Source organism: Aythya marila (genome assembly GCF_965140915.1).
Source record: "Aythya marila genome assembly, chromosome: 15".
In the NCBI taxonomy this organism is placed as follows: Eukaryota; Metazoa; Chordata; class Aves; order Anseriformes; family Anatidae; genus Aythya; species Aythya marila.
In genome coordinates this window covers 6,837,324-6,858,133 of record NC_139056.1, presented here as the reverse complement: position 1 = coordinate 6,858,133, position 20,810 = coordinate 6,837,324, and the positions used below count along the sequence as shown (strand labels likewise).

The 20,810-nt window shown below is 42.2% G+C and overlaps 1 protein-coding gene across 7 annotated transcripts in view; it reads right to left on the bottom strand.

Moving 5' to 3' along the window:
* NPRL3 (NPR3 like, GATOR1 complex subunit) overlaps positions 1-20,810 on the bottom strand; it is a 50,868-nt gene that overhangs the window by 10,432 nt on the left and 19,626 nt on the right. For all 7 annotated transcript variants that reach the window (XM_082772708.1, XM_082772709.1, XM_082772710.1 and 4 more), the window contains 4 exons: positions 11,707-11,844; positions 10,796-10,952; positions 10,233-10,339; positions 8,846-8,975 (listed from right to left, as the gene is read on the bottom strand). In XM_082772708.1, the coding sequence (XP_082628834.1) occupies positions 8,846-8,975; positions 10,233-10,339; positions 10,796-10,952; positions 11,707-11,844 (532 nt within the window). The remainder of the gene's footprint in view (positions 1-8,845; positions 8,976-10,232; positions 10,340-10,795; positions 10,953-11,706; positions 11,845-20,810) is intronic.

The window sequence follows — 20,810 nt, the reverse complement described above, 5'->3', positions numbered from 1 at the left end:
TGCTTGTAAAGGCACCTAGCTTTCTATAGTACAGACAGGCAAGAGTTTAAAATCTGCCAAGAGATGACGCTCAACTTAAACAAACAAGCAAAACACCTTTGTGTTGCAGCAGCTGAAGCAGCACAATGTCCCAAAGGCGATGCTGAAAGCAGCAGGCAGAATGAGGGAGGAACATTGGTAGGTTTCTGGCATGGCCTACTTTCGGGAGTTTTAGAGGAGCATTCAAAACCCATCATCATGTCTGAATTTCTACACAAAAAGCCTTTTCATTTCACTATAGACAACCCTTCCCATAGCTAACAGCTCTGAAAACACTGATTCACTGACAAAAGCTATTTGGGGATTTCATAGCAACCAACATTGTTTTGGTGAGAGAAACACACACAGAATGAGCTCAGACTCTGAGAAGGAAGCTAGCTCTGCTGTATTAATCATCAGGATAACAGGCCAAATCTCAAATACAAGCCCCCAAGATGAAGTTCATCAGCCCACATAATCTTCCTTTTTCCATAATTCATTTAATTTTCAGTTCCTTCTCTGCTATCAAATCACAAAAGAAACATCTTCTGCTTGCAGATAAACACACACCCTGTCTTTTCAGGGATTACCACTTTTTGAGGCTGAATGGATTTTAATTTTAAAACATCTTATCTGGGATTGCCTTCTAAACATCTTTTCCATGAAAGGTGTAATTAATTTTATATGTTTAAAAGAAAATCTAGAGAAGGGGAAGTTAGCAGAAGATAGCAAAGTACATTTGCATATTATTTTGCTAACATCTCAGATCAGCCTGTAAATAGAAGAGGCTTATTCCAGTGATTACATAGCTAAAAACCTTCCTTCCAGATGCAGGCCTGGATGGAAAGATCTCTTTTATGTTTTACTTAAATTTCCTACCTGCTGGCATGCAGCGGCATCTAATTACCTAGTTTCATGTCAAATTAAAGAGGTCTGCAGATTTCATAGACCAAAATAACCTCAGAAAAATCCAAGAAAACTCAAGGCACAAAGACAGGCTCTGCCAGACCTGCAGAATCTGCTGTGTAGGGCCTGACCTAGACCAACCTCCACTGGCCACTTTGGTGATTTTGTAAATTACAAAAATAGCCAGTTGTTTTTGCTGCAGCTCTGTATGCTTGGGAACTCTCCCATTCTGCATACACACCTTCACTCCAATCCTCTTATGCAAATATCTAGAGAAAGCCACCCCTGAGACAACAGCCTTGGCTCAGTGGAACAATAAGCCAGGCAAAAGTGGTGGTAAAGATTTACAACTATAAGACACTTCCCTGAAACAATGACTGCCTAATGTCTTTGTGCCATGACTGGGAGACTTGGAGATAGTGAGTAACTCTAAAACCAGAGAGAATTGTTCTTCTGTATTGAAGTGAGCCTGAACAACCACCTCTAGGTAAAAGAAATTGATCATTGAAGGTTATCTCTAATAAGCCTGACTTCAGTGGGAATTTAGTCTCTTAAAAATCCAGTCCTAGAAAAAAGACCAGGCAGTGAAAAAAAGAAAAAAGACCAGGCAGTGAAGCACATATAGCAAGCACTATGCCCTAAGTTGGGTGTATTGTGCCATCACTGCTAATACACCCCCAACACCTTTTCCACTTTGTCTTATGTACACAAAAATACTTCTTCCAGGTTTAAACTTATTTCTTACCAAAAGCAGCAAGCATTTTCACAGATAAGATAAGGCAGAGGCTTTGCTAATACTCTGCTGCCTGCACTTCTAGACATGAACACAAAATTTATATCCTTTCTCCATCTGTTCGTCCTGAGCTATGATGGAGTTTCCAGAAAGGTCTGTAGGAGAGAGGGCTTCCCCACACCATCTGCGCTGCTCTGTCTGTTGGAAATGCTCTTCATCCCTCAGGGACACAAGCTTATCTCCATGCTTGGTCTCAGTCTGCTGGATTAGCTGGGTTCTTCCTGAAGCAAAAAAGACTGAGAGAAACTTCCCAGGAAAGGGTATGCTTCAGTCCCAGGACTGACTCCACTCAGTCATTAAATGACTGTAGGAAGCCATAGCCAGCCTTTTTTTGGCTGAAACACCAGTACCATGATAGAAATATAAAAGGAAATATTCTTCATTGTTTAATTCAACAATCAACTCTAAATTTCATCTCTATTTCTTTCATAGTTCCCCTCTCCCCAGCCTGAGGGGTTCTGTCAGCTGCAGCATCTGCATGGTTCCCACTGGCACAGATCAGCCCGTGGCCATCCCTTTCCTCATACCTGTTGTGGCACAGCAGACCCTGGGCAAATTAGAGTATGCACCACAGCATGGAAGGCACTGGTAATAATACATTGCCTTGTGTTTACTGATAAAATCAGAGAAGGTGGGCACTGTACGGCAGCCCATCTGGGCAGTTTGAGACACTCAGGAAAGCTCAGACCCAGGTCCTGGAGGAACAGGATTTAGCATTCATTCCCTCTGTGAATCAAAGGGAGCATTCCTAAAACTGTTCAGTAGTATGTTAAATAAAATGCATTTCCTGCACAGATTCCTTAAGGTAGTTTCTTTCCCAGGCCTAAAAAGCTAAAGAAAACACAAAGGTAACAGGGCCTAGCAACACGTTCAGGAAAGGGAAAACAGCACCACAGAAGCACCCAAATCCCAGCTCAGTATTTCTCACTACCCAAGGATATCCTCTTAGTTAAGAACCAGCACATTTTGCCTGCTGAAATATGTAAGCCCCCTTTCTCCAGTCTGGATTATCTAGTTAATTTGACACACACTCTTCATGGTCTGACTGGAGAACTAAGCATCACTCTGTGTCAGTAAAACAGCACCTGCATAGTCACTGCACGAAATGGATGTTTGCTGAAATGCATTAAGCATTTATCATTCAAACCATCCTGCTTTACAAATAACAAATCTATTACATTTTATCCTGTTTTCATAAAACAAATTCAGAATACCCCTATTAATGAAGGATAAAACATTATTGTTTAATATTGCCATTTTGATCATTATGTGACAGCTCTGAATTCTCACTTTACCAAGAGAGCTTAACCATTCCCTCCCTTCAGGCCTAGAAAGCCATATTTTTTAACCTGCTACACTGAAAAACCCTACTGTTTCCATACCTCTGCCAACAAAAGCTCTTATGACTCTTAATGCCTTCCAGATGCCCAGCAGAACAGTGCCATTTGCAGTCTGTTTCTCAGAAGACAACTGCCTTCTCAGCATGCAGTTCTCCTCCCACTCCCATCCTCTGACACACACGCTCATTTTCCACTGTGCCGTTACACAAAGCATGGCACGTCTTCCGGATGTGTAAGGCAGAGGCCTCATCTGCTGGTGCCTTTGTCCCAGCAGTATGGATTGACTTTATTCAAGTAAAGGTGAAAAACTAATCATGCATGTTCTGTTCCCTGGCAGCTCTCATATTTCTCTGTTTTTTTCCACAGTTATCCTAGCCCCATCAAGGAAGAAGTAGTTAACTGAAATAATAACTGTGTATGATGATAATGAACTATTGTAGTGAAGGGGATGCAGGGGCAAAATGGGATGTCTAATTCACATAGGTGCATCCCTTCTACCTCATGGATGGAAAGATCATCTTCGTTCCTCAGGGCAGCACAGAGATGTTAAATCTTTGTCTCAAACAGATGAACTAGCTGAGGCTACAAGGCATGGAGGAGGGAAGCCACAAGTATTATGATTTACCCTTGGTTTGCCAAGAAACTTAGCACAGAGTATCTGGATGAAGAAACTCCGATATTGTACAAAGAAAACCTTGCACTGAGAAGCAGAATTAAAACATTCCTATGCAGCAATTGCAGTTGTCAAGCACATGCCTGGTACACTCACTCTCTCAATGGAAGGTGTTGAGCTAATGGTTTTAGGGCTCCAAGTGTTTCAGTGCTTTCACATGAGGGCATGAAGGGGTGCGCACCAATGAACACCTTGCCACTCATCCCAGATCCCAGTGAGAGATTGGAAAAATGGCAATGGGTCATCACAGATCTGAGTGTACAGCACTTCAAAGAACCAGCTGCTGTAACTGCTGCTTCTTCTTAGTGCTTGTAAAGGTGCACACACACACACACACACACGCACACCCCCCTTCACAATTCAACTGAGCAATGTTCCTTGGATGACACCCTGCCACTTAAGCAGTGATTGCTGCACTCTGAAGTTTTAATCTGCTCCTGATACTCCTGCATCAGCATAGAGGGACATGACCAGAGGACCGGTGTTACTGCTCTGCAATATTCTACAAGAATATTCTTCCAAAAGGCTGTAAGGCCACCCTAGAGTCAGGCTGCCATAAGTGGGTGTTCTCTGCACACAGACACTTATATTCTTTGTCGAGACTGAACCAGTTGCTTTGTATGCAATGAATCTAGGCTGTGTCTCCTTATCTCCTACAACTTTTGAGAAAGAGCATCTATCAACAAACGTACAACCTGATCTAGGTGATATTCAGATCCTTTTTTTAAAAAAGGAATTTGAATTACACCTTCAGTTAATACTGTAATCTTAGATAAACTGAATATGGACTTAGACTCAAAGCTCACAGCTCTTCACTTTGTTTAGCTAATGCCACCACAATGATAATAGGCATCTTAGCTTATCAACAAGAATGGGAGCAAAAAGCTGGTAACTCTACAAACAATCTTGTGCAAATCAGAGGGGCAGATTCTCTTATCAGCAGAAAAGCTTGCTGTATTCTTTAGAAATCACATTGTTCACAGGTAAGAGAAAACAGAACGACGCTAAGCAGGAAGGTGAGTGTCAGACGTGGCTTTGAGATGAAATTTTAACGTACTTACTGAGACCCTCGGCTTCTGTATGTAACCTCAGGCCTTCTTGATCAAGACACAGTTGCAGGTTCAAGCAGCTAATATTGCCCACAAGCTACATACACATGCAGCTAAGTTCTTCCCAGTAACAATATGTGATATCAATGCTGTTCTAGCTACAAGTTGCTTCCGTTTTCCTCACTCACATACCCAGCTGCAAAAGTGCCTCCCTTGCTCTGTGCCAGTCCTGGAACTTGCTGATCCCCTGAGCAAATTCCACCTGCTAACCTGGCAGAAAACCAGCCAGGCTGAAACAAGTTAAGTGAATAGAGTCACGCTGGACAGGAGCCAGAGCACCAGCACAAAGGAAAGGGGGAAAGGAGGAAGGCATGTGTGCACACACTTGAGAATGGAAAGGAAAACCAGGGCCGCCTCCTCTTGGCAGCACCAAGATGCCATTATATCAGCTGAGCTGTAGGCATAGGCTCATCCTCATGCTACTGCAGTACTGCTATCCAAGCAAGGCAGATTAAACAGAGAAAAAGGGAAGCTAGCATGGAGATCCCTACCCAAAGACCAACAACTCGGCAAATATAAGCACAAGGTCACTGACAGAGGATGGATATTCAACCACTGAAGAGTTCAACTGCAATGTACTGCAAAGGCAGTCTCAATAGATGCCACTGCCTAGCCGCCTCCTACCTACCTGACAGACAGACACCAAAGCAGAAAGTAGACATGCACTGAAGCTCTCAAGGCAGTCTTGTCCTTACTGAGGGTATTGCAGGTTGTTTGTACCTCCTGCCAGACAAAAAATACCACAGCACCCCAAGTACAAAAATGCTAGTGTCCCATTTTTCATCTACCCAGAGGAATGGAGCGCCTCCATCCATGTAACTGAGCAAACAAAAAATAAGTGTTCTCTTTTAAATGAGGCATTGTGACTGCATCAACACAGAAGGAAGGAACTGCATCAAAACATCACTACTGAGGATAAGGAAAAGGCTGAGGTTTTAATGCCTTCTTTACATCTGTCTTTACTAGACAGACCACTTATCCTCAGAGTACTCAGCTTCCCAACCTGGAAGTCTGGGATGGAGAGCAGAAAAAAAAAATAGTGCTCAGGTGGAAATAGTTAGAGACTACTGCCCCATCTGGAATGTCACAAGTCCATGGGACCAGATGGGATCCCCTTGAGTGTGGTAAGGAATGTGGCAGATGGGATTGCAGGGCCACTTTCCATCCTCTATCAGCAGTCACGGTCATCCAGAGAGGTCCCAGATGACTGGAGACTTGCTGATGTGATGCCCATCTATAAGGGTTGTAAGGAGGAACTACAGGGCTGTCAGCCTGACCTCGGTGCCAGGAGAGGCGATGGAACAGGTCATCTTGAGTGCAATCACATTGCATATGCCGGACAGACAGGGGATCAGGCCCAGTCAGCATGTGTTCATGAAAGGCAAGTCCTGCCTGACCAACCTCATCTCCTTCTATGACTGGGTAACCCACCTGGTGGATGAGGGAAAGGCTGTTGATGTCATCTACCTAGACTTCAGCTAGGCCTTTGACATGGTCTCCCAAAGAATTCTCCTGAAGAAGCTGCCAGCCCATGGCTTGGACAGGTCAATGCTCGCCTGAACATGAGCCCAGGTGCCCAAGAAGGCCAACGACATCCTGGCTTGTCTCAGGAGCAGTGCAGCCAGCAGGACCAGGGAGGTGATCATCCCCATGTATGCTGCTCTGGTGAGGTCGCACCTTGAGTGCTGTGTTCAGTTTTGGGCCCCTCACTACAAGGACGTTGAGGCCCTGGAGTGTGTCCAGAGAAGGGTTATGAAGCTGGTGAAGGGCCTGGAGCACAAGTCCTGTGAGGAGCAGCTGAGGGAACTGGGGTAGTTTAGTCTGGAGAAGAGGAAGTTCAAGGGAGCCCTTATTGCTCTCTGCAACTACCTGAAAGGAAGGCGTGGGGAGCTGGGGGTTGGTCTCTTCTCACAGGTAACTAGCAATTAGACTTCCCACAATACCAACCTTCCAGTACAGACTACCTTCAGAAATACAGAGACAGTACAGTCAGCATGACGAAAAGCACAAGGTATGACCATGAGTGAATTTCTTCAACGTTTAAAAAAAAAGCACCACAAATTAAAAAACATCCACTCCAATGTACAAAGTTACCATGAAAAGTCCAAACTTTGTTTTTTTTTTTTCAAAGGCAAAGCAAACACAATTAGACAATATTTACAGTTCAGAGTGCAGCATCTTCTATTGCTGCACAGCAGAAAGAAAGAACACCCACGTTTCATCAGATTACTTGCTCTGTCAACTAGATCTCTGTTAATTACAATTGGAGCCTGGCCACCTCAGGATAGGGATGGGATTCATCTCCCTTAAAAGGCTAGTTCCTAACAAAACAATACTACAGGAATTCTATAAAGCTACATTAAAGCAGAGGAATGTACCTTTTCTACAGGAACATAATAATACAAAAACACCCCTCCATTTCAATCTTCTTCAAGAATTGGCATGCTTAACTTTACGCAAAAGAAGCTAGCCATCTCTCACAGCAGCCCACTGGTTTATGGTTTGTCTTGCTCATCCTCATGCACGTCTTGCCAAAGGAGTCCCAAGTCTTCCACAACCACAGAAACTCACCTCCCCTTTTCAGATTGCAGGAGGCAGTTCCATAGCTTTTCACAGCATCATCCTCAGTGCATGAACACATGCCAAAAGGATGAGGAAAACCACCCATGCTGTTGACTTTCAGAGCCCCATCACGGAGAGGCGAGCATCAGAGTGAAGATGCACAGCCTAAAAGAGCTATTATAGCATCCAACAGCTCTGGCAAACATTGACTCACACTGTTGTTTCAAGGCTTTCCTCATAACTGCAGTAGTGTGTGGCAGATTTTACTTATATATTTTAAACAAAAGTAAGATGTCTGAAAACAACCAGAAGTATTGAAGGAAAAGTCCTAAAGCAGGTAATTCATTTTTTAAAAAGTACTGAGAGTAAAAATGCCTCCTAAAGCTACTGCAGCTAAAATAAAATTAACTCTATTGATTCAGCTTCAATTTTCAGGACAGAGATTTGTCTGCAACTACAGCAAAGTACTGACAAAACAGTAGTCACTGCTCTTCCCCTGCTTCTAAAGATGGCAGCTGACCAGTATATACTATGGGGATTAGAAGCTACATAAGTAGTTACATCTATCTCTGATCATTATCTCTGCCAACCTGTAATTACGACAAATTCGTCTCTCGCAATTGTTTGTGTGCTTGATTGATGTTAATCTTCTAGGTATTTGAACAGTGACTAATTTAATATAAACAGAAAGTCATCAAAGTACAAAGGCTAGCAAACAGCACGACAAGATACCAGTTAAAAAATTTGCCTATGCTCACTTTGCCACAATGATTGTTCAGAGGTTTTTTCATTTGGAAATGTAACAGCATCAGCCTGGAGGTCTTACATTACTGAGATCTTTCTTGCATTTCGCCAGTTCCCAGAAATGCTGCAAACCATGATCAAGCAAAATAACAGCACACAAATTGAAAATCAATATGCTATTATTCCAAATCTGAACATCAAAATGCTGATGTTGTAACACGTGGGCTTCTGTTGACTACCTGCTGAATCTACTTCCTGCAATAGCCTTTAAACAATTCCAGTTTTGTACCAAAAGCTAAGTGAATAGACAGTTTGCTTTTAAAAACAGATGGGATATAATAAAAGTAAATGTGATTGTGAGGAATCCACAAACTTGCATTAAGCCCTACAGTTTATGACAGGCCTTCACTCTTCTTCCATACTACATCACTCAAGGAAAAACAGCATTATGATTTTTCTTTTAGGAATGTGCTTTGCTACCACAGAGCATCCACACAGCTTCATCTTGAAAATCCCCACAGCTTTTTGGCACACGGATATGAAACAACAAATCACGTTTGGAAATGTAGTAAGTGGCAACTTCTAAGCCTACAGTAGCAAGTTCCTAACCAGGTACTCCAGAAATATTACCAGTCCTTTTTCTCCTTAGCAGGGCAACCATACACTGTCCAAACAGCTCTTGCATGCTCCCCCATCTCACCTCCTGAACAGGCGGTGCAAGTGGATTCTTGAACTCTGAGAGTGACACTGGGAGGGAGAACTTGGAAAGCATCGATGGCAGATTGTGGCCCCGAAACTGGCAAGAAAATGCATCTGCTAATGGAGAGTAACTACAGAAAAGAGATAAAAGCAGAAGTCAGTTTTATATTGCTGGTCAGTGTAATATTTATCCACTTAAGCATTACATTAAGTGTCAATTTCAAATGAAATATTCTCTATCATCTAAAAACACAGTAAGGGTACTTAATGGCATGTTGCATCTTGCTTTAAGTAACCACATAGAATATGTATTTTCATCTTGGCATTACATTCAGCTTCACTGTATTACTGAGGGTGTGGAGGGAATCCAGAGAAGAAAAATAAAAATGATAAAAAGTCTAGACCTGTGCAGTCTCTGATCAAAGGAACAGGGATTGGTCAGTCACGAGATGACAGGACTAGGGATGGGCAGTATACAAGCACAATCTTCAAACAAGCTAAATGCAGCTGCAGATGTGACTGCTCTCCCTGCCTGTGCTGAACAAGGAAAGCAATATGACTGATTAGAAGTACAGGAGAGTCAAGTTAAATATTAAGAAAACTGTTTGTCTTCAAGAACAGCACTGCCATGTATGACACAGGCACAGCTGTTCGTGCATGACCTCAAGGTCCCTTTCAGGACTATTTTTATACTTCCATCCCATTAGTTTTGACCTAAAAGTATTTTCCTATAACTGAGTTCCAACACAGATTCTAAAAACATCTCAAAATACAACCCAGAAAAAGTTGCCAATCTTCAGCAGAGCAAAAATATCCACTGCTGCCTCCATATCTTCCTTGATTGCCACTACCTTCCCTCAGACTATCTGCATTACCTTCAGTCTACTGAAAGGCATGTAAGTGGAAATGCCATCATATGAAACAACACAATATTGATGGCAACACTACCCTGACTTGCTAATTTGATTCTTTTCAGGTGATGCTGTGTGCCAGATACCCAGACAGTCCCGTGAAATATTCAGTGATTCAACTTAATCAAGTTTTCTAAGTCTTTCCACATTGCTTAAGGATCATACAACCTTTTCTGATATGGACACAGTGATGTACTAAAGGATGGGACATACTAAGAGTAGCATCACAATGTAAATACTGTTTCCAAGTCCCATGTCACTGCAGAAGCATATTGAACTGCTTTGATACCGCTCCCTACCCCAGACAAACTCATATGTGGCTTTGCAATTTCCAGCTCATGTAATGATTAGTGTTCTGCACAACTGCAACAAATTCATACACAACGAAAGATCTACCCTGTATCCAGTCAGACAGGAAAGAAAATCTGCACTTCTCACCAATTTCTTAATACAATCATTGATCTTCCTACTACTTACAGACAGACACTGGCATTTGGAGAAAGCATGTAGACATTGTTTTCACACAGCGGATAAATAATAATTGCTTTTCCCCAGTAAACAAGATGTGCAGCAAGCTGAAAAACCTGCATTAAGGAAACAGGGAAAAGTTAGGACAGCAAAAAAGCAAAATTCAAAATCTCACCAGGACTTCCATACAATGACAGAAAATTCTTATCAGATGACCAAAAAGTCTTGTTTGAGCTGAAATGAAAGCAAAATATTATATCTTTTAACTCTGTCTTCAGAATAAGTTCAGGGTTTAAATAACATGTGGCACATCAAAAAACATTTGACAAGGTTAAGGATTTCCACAGCAACCCATGATTCAGCTTTGGATGCAGGACTGTTGAGCACCATCACTGCACCACTGATCTTCATTTCGCCCATCTCTCCCCCACACTGTAAGGCTCAAGCTTTCTCTGTGCACTCTGCTCACACTGAAAAAAAACTAGCATGCTCATATACCACCGAAACCCACTGGCATGAAGAACGAAAATGTCTTGTGAATTAAAAGAATTTCAGCTTACAGTTCCCCATACCTGCAGCAATGCCAAGTCAGCATCTTGAGCTAGTTGCTGCAAATTCTTCACAGCAGAGGTAGTTTTAATTACTCTCACCAGGGCAGGAGAGCAGTCCAATGGGAGCTCATTAAGCAATGACTTCTCATCATTTAGAAGTAATAAGGCATGGTAAGGCCTGCAGAAAAAGAAGGAATATATTTGCCCAGTAAACTGCAACTTTTCCTGAAGGTTTAGTTATTCCCAGGCCATGATACCTCAGCTGGTAAAAATGACACTCTAATATCATCCTTTTGCTGTAAGTGGATTCAGAGTAAGCTTATTTTTATGTTACAAGATAAGATGTTCCCCACAAAATGGGGATAAAGGGTTATATGATAACTGGATGCCATAGTGACTAGAGAAGAAATGACACTGTGCTGGCATACAGTTAACCCTAAAGAATTTGACTGAAAACTGCACATTTGCATCACTGAAATACAGAATGAAGTAGAAGAGAGGAAGAAGGCAGGACTGAGTTAGTTTTGCAGGTAAAAAGCTGTAACCATAGAGAGCAAGAAATAAGACATCAAAGAGCCCAGGCTCTCTTTCCTCTTTACAAAAAATCAGTCCTGTGTCAACAGATTCAAATGAACACACAATTTCTCTGAATGCAAATAGTGCAGACCTCTCCCGCAGCACTGCCTACCAAACTCAATTATGTTAACCAAACCACCTTATGTTAACATGAAAGCTGTGGCTTTGCACCACCACGTATACAGCAGCAGCACGATACCTCAGCATAAGATTCAGGGAGTCCTGTCTCGGCTCACGCCCCAGCCACCCACCACTCAGCGTCCTTTCATCCCCCCAGCTGTGCCAGTACAATCATTTGCAGCATAATACTTGGGCCTGGTGAAAGGACAAACCGCAGCTGAAGGACTTGCTCTTACCTGATCGATTTCAGGCTTCTCTCAATTGCTTCTGGAGGAATAAAGTTTGTTGCAACATAATGGATTTTATGAGGCAGGCAGAAACTCACTTCCAGCCAGTTGTTGATATGTAATCGGACCACTCCTGTTGTACAGAGACTATAACGGGAAAAAAATAAATACATACAGCATTTATAGTGTATACCAAGTGAAAATAGTGGACCAGATTGATTTCTGCACGGGAATCAGAGCAGGGCAAGAAAAGGGTGAGAAGGGTGAGTGTACCATGTCTACCGCCAGACTGGATGAGAACAAGATGGATGATTCCTGGCTGCAAGGGATTCCTTAATTTACAGAACATTATGTATTATGAGGCTTTGGGGAAATTTGCAAGACTATATCCCACTGGCTGCCACTTCCCTCTGCTCTTAACATTGCAGCAGTATCTCAAGAGAGAACAGTTACTTGAAGGTCTCCTGCAAGGTCACTACACTAGAAAATTCCCTAGACCAGAGATGGAAAGGGCAAAGATAAATAAGGCACAATGTTTTCACCACCATTTTCCATCTTTCTGGAAAAAGCTCCGTTTGTTCAGAATCCTTAAACAGTTCAGAGACTTGAGACTTAAATATATGCATCCAAGAAAAGTCTCTCAAGCTGAAAAGCAGAATTGCAAAGTTTCCATTTGGGATAAGTATTTGCCTTATTTGCCCTCACTCCTGCATTTCAAAAGCATGTTGAACCACAAAAAGTAGTTTCTGCCAAAATCTCAGTTCCACAAAGCAGACAAGAGCACCTATATCACAAACATAACCGACATCTTTTGATCCATACATCATATGATAAACAACTGAGATACCTTATAGGGCTTGCTTTGGGTAGTGACACTTCCAGATACTTCAGCAATGAACAGAATCAAGTCAGAAACAATACAGAGAAATGGAAACAGGAGTCTGTAAATCTAAGCAAGAGATGAAACATACCTAGGTAGGTAACTGTAGCTGCTGAAAAATGGGTACAGGTGGGCAAGATACTGTAAGAAACTAAGCCAGCACCCCCATGCAAATTTTTACAACACTGCCCAGTCTGACAAAATGAAACACTGGCCTGGAAACAGCTTTGCTGGAGACCATGGGACGGAGCAAGGAGGAAGAGAAAAGGCCCAGAACATCTTTCTATGTATAGGGAGTTAGAAACAAAACCAAACTCCCTAAACATTCTTAAGCCAAAGCCAACTTTGTCTACATTGGAGAGCTGAACTTCTCAAGATGCCTACAGGCTGTTGTCCTCCAAGATGAACAAAGTGCATCAGAGGCTAAATGAATATTGCCTGAATTCAAACCTCATCCTCAGAAAAAGAAAAAAAAAAAACAGTCCTCAGAATGTTTCATCCCGAGAACAAAAACCAGTCCTCAAAATGTTAATCACTCCATGGCACCAACTCCTAAAGATGAGCTGGCTGGAATCCATCAGGAGTACGCACGTAGGTCTGTAACTATAGATTACAGAATCACAGGTAGACCTTTACAGGCCAGGTTTCAGACAAAAAAAAAACAAACCTCTAGCTCCCTTAAGATGCCCTCTGCTTTTGAAGTTTGTTCTAAAATATTTTTTTCTAAACAAAACACTATTTTGAAGGTTTAGGTTGGGTATTAGGGAGAACTTCTTTACAGAAAGGGTTGTTAGGCATTGGAATGGGCTGCCCAGGGAAGTGGTTCAATCACCATCCATGAAGGTCTTTAAAAGATGTTTAGATGTTGAGCTTAGTGATACGGTTTAGTGAAGGACTTGTTAGTGTTAGGTCAGAGGTTGGACTAGGTGATCCTGGAGGTCTCTTCCAACCTAGACAATTCTGTGATTCTGATTCTGTGATTCTTTTTACAAACTTCAGTTTGCAAACATTCCAGTCTAAATTTTAAATTTGAGTGTGTTGAGACTTGCAATATGACTTTTGTGTAGATAAAACCCAAGAATTTCCCCTCTGCTCAAAACACATTTAAAAACAAGCCAGGAGCAGACAGAGAGTGAATACATGTCTTGAACATTCTTTATGTGGTGATTTAAACATTTATTCCGAGCACTTAATTTTAGGCCACAAACTAACATGCTCTTTTTCAAGTTCATCTGGTTGTATAAGGAGTTCAGAGAGATCAGAAAATTCAGCTTTAAAACAAAAGCATTGGTAGCTTTGGCTGCCAGTGTAACTATTCACCAAACCACAACAGAGTGGTGAGAGCACAAACAAGATCCTGTCCTGCCTTTTGCATGATCAGACTCATAAAGTCAAATCTCACTGTAGACAAAGCTTTTGTAAAGCAGGGGCCATGGTTTTGTTCTCAAATCCTGCACTGAACACTGAGAAGTATTTATTTTCCAAAATGTTAATGGAACAAACACTATACATGTTTTCCTTTAAAAAAAATTCCCTGAAAAGCTAAATCCACTCTCTGGTGCTACCATCTCACACCCATTTAGAGGCTACAAACCCTGAAGGAACATGCAAAGCATGGCAAACACCTCAGTTTGTCTTGCTGCAACTCCGGTAACACTGCTTAACCCACCAGACATACACCAACTGACAGAGAAAGCTGAATTATCTTAAAATACATCAAGGTAAAGGGCACCTTGAAGCAGTAGTTATCCGCACTGTGTAGGGGGCCAAACACTCACAAGAGAAAACATGACAAAAAAATCAATTGCACAAATGAGTTAAGAGACTATGTGAAAGCTAGTGTGGTTGTCAAAATGGGTTACCAAAACAAAGGAAAGAAACATGAAAATATGAAACATTTGCAGGGATATTCTCCCTGTGTACTCTAACACTCAGGAAAAATATATGTTTGGTTCCTTTCATTCTTTGGTCCAAGTGCATTAAGGCAAAAGCTTTAATTATATAATTACATTCTCCACAGCATAATTTTGTCTACATTGCATTATACAACAATAGCCTAAAATTAAAGACAACAAGAAAAACAGATTTTGAGCTCTGATTTCAATTTTAATTTCATTTTTCTACATTTGCATTCAATTTCAAACCTTCACTATAGCTAGCTTTATGTAATGATTTCTCTTTCACTCCTCCCCTTGTGGATGGAAAATAATTTAAGTCTCTAATAATCTGGCTGGGAACAAAATACATCCACCAGCAACAATGTATGTGACTGCACTTAGCCAGTCAAAATCAATTAGTTTTACTAAGATATATGCAAGGATTCATGAAATACAGTAAAGTCCAAGAAAGTGAAATGGACAATGGGATGGAGTGCACCCTCGTTGAATTCACAGATGGCATAAAACTGTGAGGAGTGTGATTTACCAGAGGGCCATGCAGATATCCAGAGGAACCCTGTCACACTGGAGCAAAGCACTGTCTGTCAAGAACCTCATGACATTCAGCAAGGAGAAGTGCAAAGTCCTGCACCTGGGGAGTAACAACCCCAAGCACCAGCACATGCTGGGGGCACCCAGCTGGAAAGCAGCTTGGCAGAAAAGGTACTAAGAGTCCTGGTAGACACCAAGTAGAACAAGAGTCAGCAATGTGCCCTTGCTGCAAAGAAGACTAACGGCGCCCTTGGCTGCATCAGGGAAAGTACTGCCAGCAGGTTAAGGGAGGTGATCCTTCCCCTCTACCTAGATTTGGTGAGGCCATACGTGGAGTGCTGTGTCCGGTCCTGGGCCCACCAGTACAAGAGAGACCTGGACATACTGGGAAAAATCACATGTAGGGCCACAGGGATGACGAAGGGACTAGAGCTCCTCTCCTGTGAGGAGAGGCTGCGAGAGTTGGGACTGCTCAGCCTGGAGAAGAGGCTCAGGGGGATCTCACCAATGCCTGCACATCCCTGAAGGCAGGGTGCACAGAGCATGGAGCCAGGCCCTGCTCAGCGGTGCCCAGGGCCAGGCCCAGAGGCAGTGGGCACAAACTGGAGCACAGGAGGCTCCCTCTGAACACCAGGAGGCACTTCTGTGCTGTGCAGGTGTCGGAGCCACACAGGTTGCCCACAGAGGCTGTGGAGTCTCCTCCTTGGAGAGCTCCCAAAGCCACCTGGACATGGGCCTGGGCTGCCCTACTTGGGGTGGCCCTGCGGGGGTACGGGGGGGGAGCACATGGGCTCAGAGGGGCCTCAGGCCTCAGCCATGCTGTTGTTGTGTGAAATTGAAGTTTGGATCCGCATTTGCTTTCATTTTTATTTGTTTCCCACAAAGTCATCTATTTAGCAAGCTTTTTACTGTAAGCCTCACGAATCCCCATGAGCTGGCTGCCAGCTGTTTGGCTGGGGACCATGCACACCCAGAAGCTTCCTTCTTTAGGGACAGAAGCACAACACCAAAAACTAGCAACAGAAGAAAGAACCAAGCAAACAAGTTGTAAGTTATCAAAGTTGCGTTACGGAGTCACCTAGCTGCACTTCGACTTTGCTCTTCTCAAACAACTAAAATTGTGGAGCAAACAGTCCTGTGTAAGTGGTGATATCCATGCTCACTGAGCACATGTAACTCTATAACATGATGTCCGTATGCAAAAGATGTGGTGCTAGCTCCACTGTGCTGATCCTATCCTAAAGAGACCAAAACGCAGTTAGAAACCAAAGTGGAATCATCTGTACCTAGCAGCAGTGAACAGGTCAAATCCAAAGGAAAACTTAGAGCACAGACCTCGCTATCCCACCCCCAGTCCAGCACCAGGAAGACACAGGACCACAGAAGGTGAGAACACTGCGTTGGCCAGCACTGTACCGTGAGCCTCTGGCTCTGGGACACATTTACATAGCCCCTGACAGAAAACATAGAATTACACAAAGATTTCAGAGGTGTGGTAGATTTACAAGAAACGTACAGGATTACCTCTTTTCTTCTTCGCTCCTTTCCCAACTTCTCTTCACGTTTTATGGGGATTTTTTCAGTGCTACTGCACCCCGAGGTTTTTCACTGAACCATCTGCTCTAATTCCAAATGCCCTTTTCAGAACAGTTATATATTATACAAGGTTTGTCTTGTCTCATGTGCATTACTTTACATCCAACCATAGTGAATATCATCTGCTGATCAGTTGGTCTCCAGTAACCTTTCTTCAAATCTTCCTCATCTATTTGCGTTTTTATTCCCTTCGCTATTATCTATAAACTTTGTCAGTTCACACATTGCCCCTTTTTCCAGGCCAGTTATCAATATGAACACATTGAACAGCATAGGTATGAATACAGATTACCACAGACAAACTGGGTAAAAATGGCTTCATTCTCCATATTCTAATCCTCCATTAAATCCTCATTGATGTTCCATTTCTCTCATGAAAACTTAATTTCAACACTTTTTGTTGGAAATCTCTGCTTAGATGCTACACCATGAGTGATGCTGAGGGATACATAGCAAGGGATTAGGATACTGACAGGGGATTTTGTAGTAATCTGAAAATGAATCAGGGAGGAGTAACCAGTAAAAAGCTGTTCGCTGTCTCTCTAGTGTAAGACCTAAAATACATCTAATGAGACTGGGAGGAGGAGCAAAGTTCAAAAAGAAACAGAAAGAAACAGAGCAACCAGTTAAGCCATGGAGCTCCTTATCAGAGGATGTTGTGGTTGTTAAATATTTACTTTGGCTTGTAGGAGAGTGAACTAATTTTGGGAAATGAGATCAGCTTAAGGCTGTTGAATATACACAAAGCACCTCCAGAGCTGCAAGCTGCAGGAAGCTGTGGAATATTTTAGGGAATATCAATGCTCTTTTGCTCTGTTCTTATGCTTTGCCCTGAATAGCAACTGTGATTTAATCCCCTCAAAATGGGAATCTTAAAGTTGGCCAGATCCTACAGAATCCCAGCCTTCTTTTTCACAACTATCAGCAAAACACAGCCAATCCCACCTCACATTTTATAAACTGGTTATAAATTCCTACACACACACCACATCTTATGTTTATCCTGTTTACACCATATATTAATAACATGCTTGCTAGTTTTGTAGGGGTGAGCTTGTAGCTTTTGAGTTTATTTTTGCTAGAGGTTGTGACTATTTGGAACTTTCAAATAGTTTTACTCTTCCCTGTAAAAGACACACTCACTGTCCTTTGGTCAACTAACTGTAGTTGGCTTATATGTCATAGTACAGTCATATAAATAACATATAATAATTCATTAATTTTCATATAATTATTCCTCTTCCCCTTAAGTTGATGAGAGGCTAGATCCACCAGTCAGTTCAAATCCCACTAGGCTAAAATGTATAAAGGCTCTTTGTATATTAAAAACAAATAAACAAAAACCAATCCTCTCCTCCCCCTCAAAAAATAGTATTTTCACTTTTCTTCTAATATAAAGCTAATAAAAATTTGCTAAAAACAGATGGGCACTTAGCTATCATCAAGCTAACAAATTATCCGCTCTAACAATTGGTGAAAGTAGTCTTAATTCCTTAAATTGAACGCTGGCTTACAGGAGGCCCCCATTGTAAAAGCAGGAAAGGTTCCCCTTCCTCTGAGGGGAAGGTGAAAAAGATTTTCAAACTTGTTTTCTCAACTAATGGAAGAGAAACATCTGGTTTTAGGTATTAGCCAAAAAGGTCCCAGGAACTAAATGTTGCTTACCTCCAAACTGTCAGTTTAATAATACTCAGTTACAACAGCAGCAGTAGCACTACAGTCAAAATGACCTGGCTACTGATTACTACCTTATAAAATAAGGACATTTCATTCAAAATGCAAAGGACATTGAGCTATAAAAAGATTTGTACACTCATGGTTTACTACAAACCAGCTTACTAAGGGACATGTTGGGTCTTGCCTGAAACACCTCAGCACCATCTACAGGAAACCAAAGGCTAGACAGCAATTCTGAAGCAACTGCAATAATTCAAGAAGCATTTGACTGGAATTCCAAAACAAGCAGGCACTAGGAAATGCTGGCTTGAGCAAATCTCAAATGGGGAGATGGGTTCCCATCTGCAATTCAAAGTGCCCTCTCCACCTAACTATGACATTTCCTTATGCCAAAGGCTATGCCAGAAATGCCCATATATTTAAAACAGTACATTGTCACTGCATGCACTTATCACAGAATCATAGAATGGTTTGTGTTAGAAGTGACCTTTAAAGATCACCTAGTCCCATGGGCAGGCACATCTCCTACTAGGCCAGGCTGCCCAAATCCCCACCCAGCCCGGCCTTGAGCACTGCCAGGGATGGGGCACCCACAGCTCCTCTGAGCAGCCTGGGCCAGGGCCTCACCACCCTTACAATAAATAGTTTCTTCCTTATACATAATCTAAGTCCACCCTCTTTTAGTTTAAAATCATTAGCCCTTGTCCTATCACTACATGACCTTGTTATAAGTCTCTCTCCATCTTTCTTACAAGCCCCCTTTAGGTATTAAAAGTCTTCTCCAGGCTGAACACCCCCAGCTCCCTCAGCCTCTCTTCACAGCAGAGGAGGGAGCTCCAGCCCCCTGACCATCCTCATGGCCTCCTCTGGACCTGCTCCAGCAGGTCCCTGTCCCTCCAGTGCTGGACAGTTTCTTCTACTTGACCAAAAAATTATTTTAGTTATATGCTTGCCCTGCAAGGTGCTGCTGCACCTCTCACCCTATCTGCCTGCAGGTGTAATAAGCATATTTCCTATTTTCTCGTATAAAGCATTAATGGAAAATGCAGAACACCACCTTATTACCTATTCAGCTAACACTGTTAATGACTTTTCAAAGAGAGCTTTCCAATCAAATGCAAAGTCATTTATCCTTTTACCAACAGTTTAATTCTTAACTTGCTTGTGACAATGTCATGCAAAATCATGTTAAAATATGACATGCATGTCCTCTACCCCACCCACAATGCCTAAATGAGGGAAATGAGGGAGACTGCTTTGTTTTATATCTGGGAGCCAGCACCAATGTGTGTTTCTCCATGGCCAGTCTACTCCTTATTGCATGGAAGGACAGTAGTACTACTCCATGAGCTTGGGCTATATGTTACTCCAGTCACAGTTAAATGCCACAAGATGTCACTGTGTCACTAAAATGTTTGGAAACAAGATCAGTATCTGCCCTGTCACGAATTCATACCCTGAGAGGAACAGAGAAACGTAAAAAGCAAGTGAAAAGTTTGATATGAGAATTACAGGCTATGCAAAAGAAAAAAAAAAAAAGCAGCCTTATTTTAAAATTTAGTATACATTTTGTGAGAATCTAATTGATCAGTGTGCTACACTCATTCCAAATAGGCTGAAATTCACAGCTCTTGAACACAGTAAAAACAGCTCATTAGAAGTTTTATAACATGTTTACAATCATTAATTTATCTAGGTTTTCAGTGCCTTGCCTTCCCGGTCTTCGTGATTGTTCCATTTGAACAAAGGAAATTGTGACCTAGGGAAGCTAAAGAGTTGGTCTAAGTTCATACACCGTGCCTGACAATCAACGAAGGAACTCAACAGTAGTTTTCCTAAGTCCAGACAAACACACTAGTCAAGGGGCTCATCTTTCACCCCACCAAACCCTTCTGTCTTCTGTCTTTCTCCTGCCAAGTGCATATCCTGAATAAAGGTGTCTGCTCTGCATGACGAATCAGCACTGACATACGGTTGAAGCAGTATGCTGGAGGAGCTGGGTGCCCGACTCCTGCTGAAATTCAACACTAGCTCAACGCTTCCTTGAAATCCTCACCAGAACCTTTAATCCAGTCAAGAAACAGCATGTTACACTTTCCATTCTGCTGAAAGTCTCACCACCTAATCCAAATTCACTGTCCAGACATGCACAGTGTAACCAAATGAAGCCAAGGCAGTATCTAACGTTGCCATCAGTGCTATACGCAGCATTTTTCTCTTACTTGCAGGTTTATAGCACTACTACAGAGACAAAATATTCATATTTTATATTCAGATTTTTCAGTTTTACAATTCGTTTATCCTTATGTGCCTTTGTGCCAAAGAGGAAAATAATTATTGAAGCTGCAACAGATCACCGACTTTTAAGAAACATAATATATCCAAAGGGAGACCAAGGTGATGATTAGGATAGCGATTCTGCAAACATTTTACCTGACACCTAGCCTCCACCTCATCTAAACCCAAATCTCAATGAGTCAGCAGCATAAAGACATAGATAACCTCCTAAGGAACAGGGCCAAGAGGTTTCA